General features: G+C 38.7%; 1 protein-coding gene and 1 long non-coding RNA gene across 3 annotated transcripts in view; one reads left to right on the top strand and one right to left on the bottom strand.

Moving 5' to 3' along the window:
• Window positions 1-16,449, top strand: part of LOC135223667 (uncharacterized) — a 150,648-nt gene that overhangs the window by 81,335 nt on the left and 52,864 nt on the right. The window lies entirely within an intron of this gene.
• Window positions 1-16,449, bottom strand: part of LOC135223664 (U-scoloptoxin(05)-Sm1a-like) — a 61,263-nt gene that overhangs the window by 5,160 nt on the left and 39,654 nt on the right. For both annotated transcript variants that reach the window (XM_064262322.1, XM_064262323.1), the window contains exon 2: window positions 4,400-4,472. In XM_064262322.1, coding sequence (XP_064118392.1) covers window positions 4,400-4,469 — 70 coding nt within the window. In that variant the 5' untranslated portion in view covers window positions 4,470-4,472. The remainder of the gene's footprint in view (window positions 1-4,399; window positions 4,473-16,449) is intronic.

The following is a 16,449-nucleotide window of genomic DNA, read 5'->3' as shown; positions in this document are numbered from 1 at the left end:
GGCCAGGCCACCAACGGGCGGTGGTTAAAGTTTCATGAGCCGTGGGTCATACAGCATTATACCGAGACCAACAAAAACCCCTACAACACCTACGGTTATTGGAACGTTTCCTGTTTGTTCACTCTCATTAATTAAAGGGATCTTATTTATCCAAGTTATTTTCTTGCCATCATCTCCTCTGTTTTGGTTTTTCCAGTAGAGCAGTCTGTTGTTTCGTTTCCGTCGGGAGTATAGTATACTCGCAGAAGTTTCCCAGGTCAAAACTTTTGTAGCAAGAGCTTACTTTTCTCTGATATGTTACCGCTTTATGTACTTGAACTGCATTGCCTTCACAATAGTCGAGTTCACCTTAACTTACGTCATTTTTGTCGATGTTATCACCTTTGTACCCAGCCAGATTTTGCTGTTTCTTTGCTGATTACCTTCGATAAGTAAACTGCCCTCATCTGAATATTTAAACAAGCTGTCCATATTCAGAAAATACTTCGTCAAGCAATTACATTGGCCCACAACCTTTCTAGTAATGTAGTCTTCAGCTAATACGATTATCATTAACCTATATAAAAATTTATAAAAAAAAAAACAAAAAAAAAAAAAAAAAAAAAAAAAAAAAAAAAAAAAAAAAAAAAACTTACGATAGTTGACTTTCAATTAAAGCAGAATTACTGCATATCTACATTTGATTTTTTTCTAGTGAAAATCGTCGTTATGAGCTTCAAAATGAACCATCACCACGGAAGTACAAGCCACATACACACACGTATGAAGATATTAGCATGCGTACGTACAACATATTTTACACACATACATGCACGCACACACACACACACACACACACACACACACATATATATATATATATATTATATTTATATATATATATATATATATATATATATATATATATTATATACACGTATATGTATAAAAGGCCTAGGATGTATGGATAGAAGACATTATCTTTAGACGTACGTTCCTTTCATATCTATAGATGTTTCTTGTTGAATAAAATATTCTGTGAATATCACATAAGTCAGGAGCTTGCCCAGGAACAAAAATACTTTCGGTGGACTCCGTCATTACCACCCACCTGGATCCCCAGACACTGGGGTGTGTTTGTTATCCTTGTTTCCCCAGCGGTTACCTGGCTGATCCCAGAGCAGTTTGTTTAGTGAGCGTTCTCGTAAATTATTGCTTGCGCTATCTTTAAAAATTTGTTGGAAGAGTTGTTACAGCAATGTTTATGCTTGTGGTGTAATGACGTGCTGTACGCGAGAAGCAACGAATGACAGTGTAGGAGAGGGAATCTGAGGAGGAGAAAATAGGATTTTGAGAAGCTCTCATCAGACGCAGATTATTCATTCGTGTCAGTACACAGGTGTAATCTGTAGTAATTATTGATGAAATCGTTGCCAGTTTTTTATTTTTTTATTGAGCCTTTTAGTGTAACGTAAAAGGGGAAGAAAAATTTAGTTCGTTTGATTGTCTATAGGTGTTGTGACTGCCTGGGTCTAGTTGTGATTGCCATACTTAATCTTTAGCACAAACCTAAAACTGAGCCAGTGTTGCCGTTTTGTGGTTTTTTGTCTGATATCGTGGTCAAATAGTGCTATTTAGCATCTCTCTGTGGCCACACTGACGACTACATCTGTCTTGGTAAAAAACCACACTTATAACTTTGCTTTAAATTTTTATAATTAAGCTTTGATACTGAAAAAAACTATAAACAAAATATATACAAAATGTAATTCTTTAAAATTCAATCCTTAAATAATAAAAACTATAAAAAATTGTAAAGTCAAATCGAATTTCCATCTCCTACCGATACTAGAGTTTGACATTTATGGAGGCAAAAAGTGGATGCAATTTCATTGGCAACACTGACGTTTAGTCATTTTACCCACACTGTTAAGGCGGCAACGCTGAACTGCGCAGACAAACAGATAGATGGTTATGATTAATGGGTCAGGTTATAATTGAACTTTGGTCTTCATGGAAAATAATTCGAGGTATTATTTTACAACAGTTCCAACTCATTCTATAATAATTAAAGTAATATAGATGCATTTGGAATAAAAAAAAATTATTTAACTTCGTCTCTGAACATTTTTTGGAGAAATTCACCATATCCGAGATAAGAATGTATATGCAATCACCATCCTCGAATAGTTTCTAATTAAGAGTTTTTGTTTACTTTAACACGGACACAGTTTGTGCTCTGCTGCGAGTTTGTTTTTGTTTAGAAGTGCATTGTGGTTCTGATGCGAAATTTTGTCCTTAAAATTGCATTGTGGGTTGTTACGTGGTATGTCTAGGAGTCACGTGACCTGGTGAAAATGCTAGTGTCAGACATTTTCTCTTGTCATTCATTTCAAGTCTTTCATAGAGTGAAAATATGTCTACTCTGTGTTCGTCTTGTAACTTCGATTATGTTCGCTTGATCCATGATTTCTATGAAAATCTTAAAAAATATATTTTTTTAAGACATGGAGTGTTACCTGCAGCAGTGCAACGTTTGAAGTGTAATAAGCTGTAAATTTAGAAAGGATAAAAACGGTTGGCACTGTAGTACCGGTTATGTTTCAGACAGAAGACAAAAAATATTGTAATTTTACCGTAAGTGATCGGGAAGTCACATTTGTAGATAAAGTCAAATTGCGTGTATGGAAATTGCTGATTTTTCTTTGCCAGTTTTTGAGTGAATTTTGGAAACATCGCCCATTGTTAAATATTTGAATATCTCATCAAAGACCAGCGTTGATTGGAGAAGTTTTTGTAGTGAGGTGACTCAGTTTTAGTAAAAAAAAATCAGGAGCCCATCGGTGGTGTTGACGTTGAAGTGGAAATAGATGAAAAACTTAATTACTCACTGAGCAAAGGTCGCCCTCTTACCCAGTGTTGGTTGTTTGGTGGTACTGAGAGAACATAAAAAAAAAAATTCATTGTCTGGTGCTGACAGTCGCAAAGGTGAAACTTTAATGCATTGATTTAATCGTTACATTGATTCTTGGCGTGGTTAGTAAAATCAGTGAGTGGATACATTAATTTTCAAGTTAACCATAAAATTTTGTTGATCCTAATAATCTTAACATTCACACACAAAATACTGAACGATTGTGACGAAATATTAAGGAGTGGTATTAAAAAAAGGTTTTAGAAACAATATCTTGCTAGGTATTTATTATTAAGCACTACTAAGATCCAGTTTTACAAGTTTTTTTTTTCACTTGAAGCTGCTAAATTATATCCACCTGTAAGTGACACTCGGCCACCATCACTGCCTAGAGAATCATTTTCTGATGACGACGACGACAACATTGTAGATGAGCCACAACCATCTTGTTCTGGATATAAACCATCAAAACGTCGGTGTCCATCCAATTAAGGTAAATTTTATCATTTAATTTTAAATATTAATACTGATTTACCTCCTGTAACCCCTGTGGCTAGCCCGGGCACTTCATTTTTACTTGCCAGTTACATAACGAGCTTGCCAAGAATCTTGACAATTGTGGATAAGGCGCAAAGCGTCATTCTGCCACCCTCTAACTGTTTTGGGATGGGAGGCTACAGCACACTGGCTACGTTGCCTTACTATGGCTTGGTAGGGATGTTATAATTGTTTTGCTTCATTTCATTAATTAATTCAAATGCCATTTTGCGTCGATGGTGATTTACCCCACCCAAATTCTTGCATTCCCAAAGGGTCCCCAACCTTGTTGGATGCAGTTGGGGCGTAAAGTAACTCAAAATCAACCCATTCCCCATTGTATTAGTATCATAATCCTTCAAAACACATTAAAACACACATGAAAATACACAATTTCGTTAGAAAAACTGAGTTGGAACTGTTGAAAAATTTCCCGTGTTATCTCAATTTCCCTTTAAGCGCTGGATGACCTCACAGGTCCCAGTGCTTGGCCCTTCGGCCTAAATTCAATAAAATATGTTATGCTATTCTCTCTCTCTCTCTCTCTCTCTCTCTCTCTCTCTCTCTCTCTCTCTCTCCTCTCTAGCGCGAGCTTTATCCATAAAATATGGTCCCCGTATTCTTGACATGGCTTCGACGGCTGAAGCAAGATTATTGACGTTAAGCCGAGCTGAAAAGTATTTCATCGAAACTCTTCCCTCGCGGTTTTATAATACTGATTTTAGGTATAAAGTCTGTCATTTTGCCACAGAATTTTCCTTCAAATGAAAAATAATTAACAGTGATGATATTCATACTCAGCCAAGTTACTAAAGGAAACTTGCAGCTAACGACAGTTTTTATTACAAACTGAAAAATACGTCCATTGTAATTGCTATCACAACAGAACAAAATCAAAACCGGCCACTTACACAGAAAACTACGACTATACAAATGAGCCAGAAGGCCCGAGAGGCTTCACATACTCACGATTAACCACGTAAATTAGAAAAATGAAGGATGTGAGTAGATGCCACTGGAATATTTTTGCCACTGCCATTGTCTGCAAATAGGAGAGAAGAAAATTAACGGTCAAGGTAAGAAAATACAATGATAAATAATAAACGGTGCTGGTCTAACTTGCATCCTACCATGTTTTTATGAATCTAGCTTGCATCCTACCATGTTTTTATGAATCTAGCTTGCATCCTACCATGCTCTTATGAAGCTAGCTCGCGGCCTAACAGGCTTTAGGATATAGAATGCATCCTACCATGATATTTTAAAAAGTAGATTGTATCCTACCAAATTTCAGTTTAGGAAAGGCGAAACCAAATTGTTTATTAAATCTAAAACATTACATTTGATCAAAACAAGTCAAAACAGAAGATTTAAAAATGTCAATGTAAAAACACAGCTCGAATGTCATACAACAATTTTAGGAAAAGATCAGCATCATGCTGTTTAAAAAATCTCCAGCAAAATTCATCTAGATGCTACTGAAGATGGTGCTGTGGATCACTCCTTTTCTTTTTCATAACGTCGATCTTTGCATCCAACCATGATCTTTCGATAGATTGGGTATGGGCTCCAGAAACATGATCCACACAATGTTGCTGGCGGTTTACAGTCTTATGCATATATCCTAGACGTGTTAGACCTTGAAATGCCGGCCACTCATCTGAACAAATACATGAACCACTACTAACTTCTCGTTGAATAATCGGAATTAAAATTGAAGGGTCTCTTTTCAAAACATAAATGCAACGAACATCACTTCCACTTATCAAGCCAAAGGCCCAGGGACCGTCGATCCGTTGACCATGATTTCGTTGGTTATCTGCTGGAGTTGGGTCTTCTGTAGAAGCACTATCTCCATTAATACGGTCACGGTTGTACTTGCGTCGTCATCGATTAGGATTGGATCGCTTTCGGTCCCGACCATCTGGCCTCGCTTTTTTACGGATACGACCACATAATATACCTGCCGACAGTGGGTGAACCAGTCAACGATCGTGCTCTTTGACCTGCCAGTATACCTTAGTACCATGTCATTGGACATCCCAGTACTCCACAGAAAACCATTTCTAGGATATCACACATCCCCAGTTTGCTGTTAAATCGTCTTATCACATCCGTGTAGATGAAAAAACCGTTCCCCGACCGGACTGGTTTTATAGCCAGGCATCCCTATCTTCCGCAACGCCAAACGTACTAGTTATCATATCCTCGGGTTTTGTTTGAAAGAACATCATCACCATCACATTTCTTACATCTTTCTTGTTTTTGAAGAATCTCATGTCTGACCAGAAACTTAGTGGCACTTTTTTCATTGTGGCCAACTTTTCGATAAAACTCGGCAAGATGCATGGGTGAGGTTCCAATTGAAGTTGGTTACTAAATTGAGTTACTTGAAAATTAAGCTGCTAAAATAAACCTTTTGTAATAAATTCAAAAAGTATTTTTTTTATGGTAGTTATAGCTTCAGAATCTGTAAATGTTAGTCAATCAGTGTGTGATTTAAAAATCGTTCAAAAACGTAGTTATAGCCTCGTGAATCTGTAATTGGTTGTTTTGTCAATTAGGAAGTGATTTAAAAGTCGTTTTAAGCTTGAGAGTCTGTCATTATAGGTAGGAACAACCTACACTAGCTTGTCATCTAGGTAGGAACAGAAAATTTGGGTAGGATGCAAGCTAGACCAGCACCCAAGAAACCTTATATTTCAGTGCCTAAGTAAGTCCAACTTAGTGTAACCTGACCACTGAGCTGATTAACAGCTCTCTTAGGGCTTGCCCGAAGGATTAGATATTTTTACGCGGCTAGGAACCAATTGGTTACCTAGTAACTGGACCTACAGCTTATTGTGGGATCCGAACCACATTATTTCGAGAATTTAATTTCTAATCACTATAAACATATTCCTCTGATTCCACGTTGCCAGAGTGGGGAATCGAACTCCGGACTACCGACTCGGTAGACGAGCACGTAAACCACTTTCAAGCGCCTCAGTGGCGTGGTTGGTATGGTGTTGGCGTCCCACCTCGGTGGTCGCGGGTCGATTCTCGGCAATTCCATTGAGGAGCGAGAGATGTGTACTTCTGGTGATACAAGTTCACTCCCGACGTGGTTCGGAAGTCACGTAAAGCCTTTGGTCCCGTTGCTGAATAATCACTGGTTCCATGCAACGTAAAAGCATCATGCAAACAAACGTAAACCACTTGTCCTACGAGGAACTTGTTGATGATCGAAGAGAATAGTATAGTCGTGTTGCATGTTTCTGCATGGGAACTCGAGGGGGTAGTAGGTCCAATGATCTGTTCCCGCTCTACGCATAGACCGTAAAGGGTATGTAAATTGCTATAGAGAGGGGAGAACTTCGGTATTAAATAGAAACAATCATATATATTTTTATATAAATGATATTCTCGACGTTGAAAATAGAAGTTGGGCCATGCTTTTATCACATTCAGTTTGGATGAATGGCATCAACCCCCCACCCCCTTCCCGACGAGTCGTGTCTTCACGAGCAAAATCACATTCGGCATATTGAGACGAAAGTGGGAGCTACTTTGGCTTGCCATCTACGCATCACCTACAGCGAGGTGCTAGTACTGAAAACTGTATGGAAAATTATCTTTGGTAAATGTAAATTAGACTGCCGAACGAAGATATTGTTTATTAATATGATTTGTCGACAACACGATTTAGAAATTGGTGTATGTATTGGGTTATGAACAGTGAAAGGCATTTGAAATTTCCTATATACGTAGAGTCTTGCGCTATGGGTAAGTGTGGAGACGAGCTCACATAAACTTTTACGTTGATAGTTAAAATTGATCTGGAAACTTCACTTATGATGGAAAATGATAGTGGCTATTGTTGTTTGATAGTTTCTGTAAAAGAAAACTGTTGTGGCTGCTTTGTCTATCCGTCTGCCGCCAGATCTCTAAAACTCGAGGCTAGAGGGCTGCAAATTGTTATGTTAACCATCCACCTTCCATTCATCAAACATACCAAATTGCAGCCCTCTAGCCCCAGTAGTGTTTATTTTATTTGAGGTTAGTTTGCCTTAATCGCATTTCTGGCAGTGCTTAGGCCACCATCAGACAGAAAACTTTATTGCGCCGAAGTTTTTACTTGTTTTTATATATTAGGATCACTGCAAATGTGCTTGTCTTTTCTGTGCTGCAAGGACTTGCTTGTCTTTGCGATACAATAACTGAACAGAGTATCAATCACCTTATTACCTACATAATAAGTCGTCAATATCAATTAGTATAATTCTTTAACAACAGTTTTCATCGCATGTGTATACTTTTGCTTGCGATAAACTGCTGTCAGATGAATGATTCCATTATTTAATAAATGTAATCTCAAGAATTTACCTAAAACTTAAGATTTCTGTTTCTGCATGATTATTAACTTACAGAAATTAAAGAATTAAGTACATACTACATTCTTTGGGTAGCTGTTTTTGCTTATGACATGGCCATAAAATCCTCAACGTGATCCAGTGCAAAGCAGAACGGAATGTGAAGATACTATGGACTATACCATTTTCTTGACACGAGCAAAAAAAGGGAACTTTTTTATGTTTAGTAGGTGCTCGGGAACAAATTGTATTTATTTAGAAGAAAATTAATGACACCTTTGAACGTTAGCTACATTTAGGAAAATGGTAAGAGTGCAGAATATCTGCACATCATTGCTAAGCGTAGGATTACGTTGAGTGGTCCGGTTAGGTTAAAAGAAGTTAGGTTTGGATGAATCTTTGGGACATTCTTTTATGAATGGGAAGCCACGAACAAGCCTTAGCCACGTGTCCAGTCTGCGAGATGTGGGTAAACCGTTGTCTCACAGTCTGCGGTTGTTTTAAATTGCTTACTGCTAAGTTGTTTCATTTGGTTTTTCCGTTCTTTTTCACAAACAAATCCTAACATTTATTAGTTTTTTTCGGCAACATTTCACGAAGCAAAACTTATGTCTTTGGTGGTATAGTGGGGTTTGTAAAGGTAAGGAAAGCATGGCTTGCGAGGGCGGGAGAGTCAGAGAGAGCATGGCAGTTTGGTAGGGAGCTTGTGGTTGTAACCCACAACCACCACCTCTCCCACAACTTGTGGGACATCCCAGTCTGTTGTTTCGAGGGTTGTTCTCTGTGTTGCAAATTTGCCTTTGGAATTACTGTAGTACCATGTACGGAAGTCTAATCGGATGAGTTTTTGGCTCTACATTTTTGTGTTATTTTAATCTGCAAGCTATCTAGGAAATTTTGGTTAAGAAGATGGCAACGAAAATCTCAGTTATGGTTAAGGTCTTTAAAGGTGAAAGAGATGTAATTGCTTGGTTAAAAAAGATAAAATTTGTCGCTAGGCTTCAGAAAGTGGATGATGTGGTTCGATTCTCGGTCATTCCATTGAGGAGTGAGAGATGTTCACTCTCGACGTGGTTCGGAAGTCACGTAAAGCCGTTGGTCCCGTTGCTGAATAACCACTGGTTCCATGCAACGTAAAAAGCACCATACAAACAAAACGAAAGATGATCAAAGTGACAGTGAAAAGATTAAAGAATTTCTGAAAGAAGCCTTTGCAAACGGAGTTCTGTAGCATTTGGGAAATTAACTAGTTCAAGGTGGATGGGGGCGCAGGTAGATATTTTTGCAAATTCAATAAGAAGATTGGCATAGTTAGGTGGGCTGAAAGGGGATGGGTTGGAAAGCATAGCAGGTAATCGGTGTGAATGGTAAGCCTAGTCATGTCAGGCATCATTACAGTAGCTAGCAGGAACACAGGGATGGCATTGACTGAAATTATTGATAGAGCAAGAATATTAACTTCTAATACATTCAGTGATTTTTCTGCTTTGAGTACATATAGGCCCATGTCTGTTGAGAGTAGAACAATAGTTGGGTGGGCAAATAAATTCAGTAGACAAAATTTTGGGGAATTCAGGTGTTGGTGTTATGCTGTGTTAATGTAAGGACAAAACCAGTTGTAAGCTTCCGGTGTAATATGGTGGGTCATATTTCAACTCTGTGATTTTTAACCCTGTGATAGGGGTGTAAGCATTTTCCCACCATAGGACCTGCACGTCACAAAAGGTGACTACAAGGACAGCTGCTGCCTTGCAGTCTTACTTTTTAGTAAAAGGTTAGGCCCACTGCCGATAACTGTGGAAACTGCTCCCTTGCAGGTGGACCTTTTAGTCAAAGAAGAGGGCCACCGTCAATAACTATGGTTGATGACACCAAGGGCATGTGGTCGTAAAAACCCCTTTGCCAAACAATAAACCATGCCTGATGTTGGTGGAGGATGATGCCTTTGATAGAAGTCAGTGGAGAAGGCACATCAAGCAACCGACCCCTAAATGTAGGGATAACAGTAGGAAAGATGATGATTTCAACTCTGTGTGATTTGGGAAACGAGAAGAAGGGGACTGGTATATCAACAGCTCCTCCCTCACCCCAGAGGTGTAAGGGCGCCCCGTAAATTGGAGGTGAATGTGTATTCTGTGGTGGGCGTAGTGGAAACAAATTGTTCTACTACTGTTCTTGGTTCACATTTAGTGGATCAAGTTAGTGGAGGAAGGGTCATAACTCCTTTTATGGGAGAGAGATTTTGTGTAAAGGTGAAACATATGTAAAATTGAGTATTGATTATGTTGCAATTAGTGTACCTGCTTTAGTTGCTGAGAAACTAATTGACAATATTGATTTAATTTTTGGTAAGCCAAGATGTTCAGTGAGAAGTGATATTTTGGCGTGTGGTGCTATGGCTAACGCATGTGGTAGTTACAGATTTTGTGGAAAGATTTTATGGAAGTCAATGGACAGTAGAGTGGTTCGTCTAAGCGGGAGATAAAGTCGAGTTTACAAAACTTAGGTGCTGGCTTCTGAGTTGGTTACTTACTCATACTTAAAATGAAATGGATTGATTGCTAAACCAGCTGAGGCTTTGGCTGCGAGTGCTGGTTTGGGTTTTAGGATAAGTGAGAAAGATAGTGTTCGGCATTTTGCAAGAGGTAATGCCATCCCACAGGCTTCAAATGGGATATCAAGATGAAAATTGGTGGACCACTATCCCATTGCCAGTTGGCTACGAGTAGCTTGCGGCTATGTGAAGAAACGAGCAGGTGGTGGGTCATGGGACAGTAATATAGACCCAGATGTTGTGTTGATACTTAGACGTTGTCTGAAAGGTAAACAAAGATGATCCAGTGCAAGGGCGTTGGCATGTTTCTCAGTCTGACGATGGGGTTCTTTGGTGCAATCAAAGTATTTTAGTGCTGGAAGTTGTGTTGGAGATTGGTGGTGGTGCGGTTGAGGAGGCATCTTGGTTGCGAAAGAAACATGACTGCAATCATATTAATGCGGCCAAGTTGGGCTGAAGTAAAGGGCCGTGCAGTGGGGACTAGAGAATTATAGATTAAGACAGATTCTGCTAATGTTCTCGGGTGGATAACATCTGTTATCACAGTGGATAAGAGGGTGCATACAAAGGGAGTAGGAGAGATGATGATAAAGTGACAGTTGGACATTGTGAAGGAGCTTATTGATGAATTTGGATTAGAATTGAGGGCGACACTAATAAGTGCAGTGAAGAACAAGGCTGATGCCTTGACCCAGGTTGAAAAGAGCTGCCTTTGAATGAACTAAAGAACCAGGTGAGCAGTGAGATGTGTTGCATGACGACTATTAATATGAAAGAGGAGCACAGCAGGCATCTTAGGAGTGTAGATAAGACTACATTTTTAGCACAGAAGCTAGACTCCAAAATTGATAAACAGATGGTAAAACATGTAGTGAAAAGCTGTTTGCAGTGTTAGTCAATTGGTCTTGCTCCAGAGGTCACGAGGGAGGTAGTGTGAGGATGGACAGAAATTGGAAGAGACTTGCCATAAATGTTACATATTATAGGAATTTACCGCATCTGTCAATAATTGACTGTGGTCCTGGAAATTCACAGCACCCTTGCATCTAGTATCCAACCCTGTCCCTTACGATGCTCTTGGTTGGTTAGTTATCAGCCAGAGATCATCTCCTCTCCAACCTCTCCTGACAAATATGTCTTTCAAAGTTATACCTTTCATTGCACTTCGGTTTTACCTGAATCAAGTACTGTTTCCCAATTTCATCACTTAAAATCATCAAGCCAATGATGTAAGGATTATAATGATACAAGACAAAAGCTGAATTTCCTTCTCCGTCTAGTAACGACGACACTCCTGCTGCTGCTCCTCTCCAATACTATACTGCATTCCTTATGGGGAATAATAATACAAATTAAAAAAAAAATTCTCCATTTTCTTTCTTTTCATCCTATATCCTTGGCCTGAGTTTTATAAGGAGTATTTTGGCATACAAATGTGATAGGATTTGCTATTGAGGTCACTGAGAAAGATATTGATACCTTATGGAGGAAATTCATTCATCCCATTGATTTTTCTTTAGCTACAATCTTTTCTCTTCTTCTCATATATCCCTTTCATTATCCCTTTTTATTATATATATTACGATTTTTTTTCATTTAGAGATTTCTGATTTCCATTAATAGGATATGAGAGAGGGTGATAGTGATAATGATAGTGACAATAATGACGTCTTATTAAGTATTCTTTTTTTCCCATAAGGATTGATTCTGACTATAGGTCCAGTTGCGCTTCGCTCTCACTCCAGTCCCGGCCCAGTCCAATAATGTTACACAAATTTCAATGGAAACATTCACACTGGTGCCCACGGTCCACTCTCGCTCCGGTCACAGTCCCTTCAAAAGCGAACATTGAGCACCAGTGTGAACACAGTTGCCACGGTTCTGCAACTACTGCTCCACTCTGGTCAAGATTCAGCCTTCTTATAAGCAAGTAGTTAATCAAAATAAAACACAATGGGATCATGCAAAGGTAGGTAAATTATAACTAGAATTAATTCTAAAAATGTGGCTGGATGTTATGCCACGTCATTTGTTAGACTTGTGTGGGATTGAGCTGCCAAGTTCCTCAGGGGGGTCTAGTGAGGAGGAGGTGAATAAAGAGAGGGATGATGATAACAGGAGATTAACCAGGGGAAAAAAAGTGCTCTCTGCTAGGATGAAGAGCTTTGAATTGGAGTAAATTTCCGCTAATAGTGCTGTGCATAGATTATTATTGCTGCCTGCTTGTTTTCGTGTTTTGTTTGTTTTATGTTGTAGTTGTTACGCTGTAAGGAGTAAGAAAAACTTTTGGGTTTTAAGTTTTTGATCTTAAGATCATGGGGGCACCTAGTCTTGGAGATTGGGAGGGGGTTTGTCAAAGTGAGGAAAGTGTGGCTGGCGAGAGGGGAGAAAGCGTGGCCGTTTGATAGGAAGAGGTTGTGGTTGTGGTTGTGGGGTGTCTCAGTCTGTTGTTTCGAGCGACGTTCTCTTAGGGTTATAAGTTTGCTTTGGAATTAGTGCATTTTGCTAAAGTCTGATATGGTGAGTTTTTGCTTATACATTTTACGTGTTTTTTTAATCTACAATGTTCTAGTCTGCGGAGACTTCAAGGGATTTTTTTTTATTATTTACAATGACTGTGGTTATGTGAGATTTTATCTGTGAATTTGCCTCACGCTTTATCATCTTCGATGAATTTAGCTCTCTCTCTCTCTCTCTCTCTCTCTCTCTCTCTCTCTCTCTCTCTCTCTCTCTCTCTCTCTCTCTCTCTCTCTCTCCTCCCGCCTCATTTCTCCGAATTTCATGAATAAGTGATTATTGTTGGCTTTCATATCTTACTTATTTTATTTTCCCCAGAGAATTTCTCAGAAGTGGAAAATAGCGAGCGGATATGAAGTCTGGCTTATTTAGCCGACGTTTTTTTTATAACCTCATTCCCGATAAAGTGAAGTAATGCAGCTATGGAGAGTTTAAAACCAGAATTAATTATGCTTCGACAGAACAAGCCCAGTTGCCTGTTTTATGTCATTAATTGGCCATTGGACACAAATTTGAGTAATATAATTATTACAGAATTCCATCCTGCATGCTGTTGAAGCCGAAGTTGATTCTCAGAATACTTAAGCAATCAATTGTGTATAGGGGAGTGTTCGATACTAGTCAACTTTAACCTATTTACTTTGTATTCAGCTCTGTATATCGTAATTATTGGGATTCTCTTGATGGTGTCATTGCAGCCCCTAAACCTGTGGGGAATCCCCCCCCTAGGGTGGAATTTCAAAGTTTTCAGAGGGGGAATTGTGACCACAGATTTGCAGGCTCAAACTAGTTCTAGGACCACACAAAGTGCAGGGGGCATCGGTACGCACTATTGAGACGTCACGTCGTACTCTCTCTCCACTAGTTAGTGTGTTTGTGTTACTATTTTGTTGTATATTTTTTGGAATACACCTTGTGAGGCAGACAATTTTTGGAAAAGGGGGGGGGGGGGGGGGGTGGGGGGGGGGGGGGGGGGGGGGGGGGGGGGGGGGGGGGGGGGGGGGGGGTGGGGGGGGGGGGGGGGGGGGGGGGGGGGGGGGGGGGGGGGGGGGGGGGGGGGGGGGGGGGGGGGGGGGGGGGGGGGAATGACATACTGGTGAAAGGGTGCATGGGTCAAAAATGGCCGAGAACCACTGCTCTAAAGTAATGCTTTGACGTGTATATAATTATACTTCCGATGAGGTATGATGTAGTGATTATAGTGTTGTGCGTCTGCCAGTTTTATGAGGTTTGAGACTGACAGAAGGGCTTGGCAGTAGTGCCCTCTATTGCACAGCGTTAGAAGACTCCTCCTGTTTTTGTGTATACGTATAAATTGGTGTTGCTAGATGCGTTGCAATGTCTACATGAATAGAGTAGTTGTTAGTAATTTGATGCAAGGTTCATGTTAAAGGCAGTGGAAATTAAATCAGTTAGTGAAATTATCCAAGATTCGATGTATTAGTAAAAATAACCTAAGTGTTTAAAAAAGGAATTCGGGCGAAACTTCATCACCGAATAACACACACACACACACACACACGCACACACACACGCGCGCGCACACACACATATATATATATATATTTATAATATATTATATTCTTTATATTATATATTATATTATATAATTTTTTATTTAGATATAATTAATAATCTTCTATATATTATATATCTATATATATATATATATATATATATATATCTTGTTATATATATATAAGATGTTATATATACTATATATATTTGGGAGTTTTGTTCTTTGTTGAGGAACTTTCGCCTTCTACTTCTACTGCCTTTGATACAAAAATGACACGAAAATACTAGCAAGTACGATATTCATGTAAAGCATCTATAAATAACAACAATAATTTATACGTACACAAAAACAGATGGACATCTGCGAAGAGAGGAAAAGAGAAGGCAGAGAAATAGGGTTCCAACTGTGCATTGGTATTCGGGTAGTAACATTTTTCCTCACGCGTTCCGTCACGTTACATTTAGGAGGCGTTTTCTCTCTCTCTCTCTCTCTCTCGTCTCTCTCTCTCTCTCTCTCTCTCTCTATATATATCATATATATATATATATATATATATATATATATATAATATATATAGATATATATATATATATATATATATATATATATAATTATATACTTCAACTCCTGAAAAACAGTATAGATATTTCTTTCGTAAGCGTAGAATATGTAAGTTGAGTTCCTTTACTGAAAAAAAGTTCAGGTTAAAGTTTCATCACTGGAAGATCAATTTCTTTCAAGTTTGAAGAAGAGCATAAATCCGATTCACCCAGCCAGCCTTCGACTTCTGAACTGGAGGTGCAGGTGACATCCCGAACTTTTATTTTGCTTGTCAGATGGCAATATTAAATATCGCATTTAAATACGTAACTTCCGTGTGTTACACACGATCAGTATTACTGTCAGTAAAAACAGTCATTATTTTCAAAGAACTTTTTATTTTCTGTACAGGGGGGACGGTACCCAGGGACACATTCACTACCAAGTATGTATGTGAAACATATAGTTCAGTAACATAGTGGGTTGATAGCGGAAGGTTGTACTTTGCTCTTCGCCAGCGGTATGGGAAGCTATAAAAAAGCATGCATTTAAATTGTATTGGAGCAATAGCTAATGAAAAACGTAACCGTTAAAGGTGAATCTAAGATTGGAGTGCAAAACGGGGAACTCAAAGATATAATTCTAAAATGAAATTTAAAAATATTCAAGATTTTCATAAATATTTTCGCATGAATGAGGCGAGTTACAAAAAAACTTTGAAATTGTGAGACCTTACATAGCTAAAAAGAAATATTCTTATGCTGGAAAACATCTTTGCAAATGAAAGGCTGGCAATTAGACTTATTTGGCAACAAGGAGGAGTTTACTGACCTGCAATACTCGGGAGTAACGGGAAAATATACAATCGGCTGAATAGTACTACATGAAACGTGAATGTATCATTACTGCTCTTCCTGAATAGGTTAACAATTGGGTCTAATGCGCAGTTTAATTTTTATCTATTTAATTGAGAAACACGATTTTGATCATCAATTTGTGTTGGCACTGAAAATCGTGAAAATACCGAGTTAAAGGTTCCATTTGTTCCCTGGAATGTTCTAATGTATCAGTGTCCCTAGTTCAGCCTCAAAAATATAATTAATATATTTCTGGGTAAATAATTTTTCAACTGGTCTTACATTTTTCAATTTGTTAGCCTAAACTTGAGATGTTTGCACTTCAGCGTCATCCTATTGTTGAAGATATTGCAGGCCAAGTGAAAGAGATCATCAGAACTGTATTTCATCATTTTTTTTATTACCTCGACATTAGCATCACTTTTAATTCACTTATAAACTGATTTCTTCCCCTTTTTCATATAACTAACGCTTCTCACGTCCCATAACTCTGAAAATAAACTTAACAACACCAGAGTTTTTTATTATACTGATGGTATTGACAGTACGGTGTTCAGACCATCAGTAATTTAAGCCCCGCCCATATACTGATGGACTGCAAAATATTACAAGTGCCTCCATTTTGTTGTCATGTACTGACAGTGCAGCAAATAATGACAGTAATCGCGTGTAGTCCCCTT

This window comes from Macrobrachium nipponense, chromosome 10 (genome assembly GCF_015104395.2).
Source record: "Macrobrachium nipponense isolate FS-2020 chromosome 10, ASM1510439v2, whole genome shotgun sequence".
Lineage (NCBI taxonomy): Eukaryota > Metazoa > Arthropoda > Malacostraca > Decapoda > Palaemonidae > Macrobrachium > Macrobrachium nipponense.
Note: the sequence above shows the minus strand (reverse complement) of the source record. Positions and strands in the feature narration are given on the sequence as shown.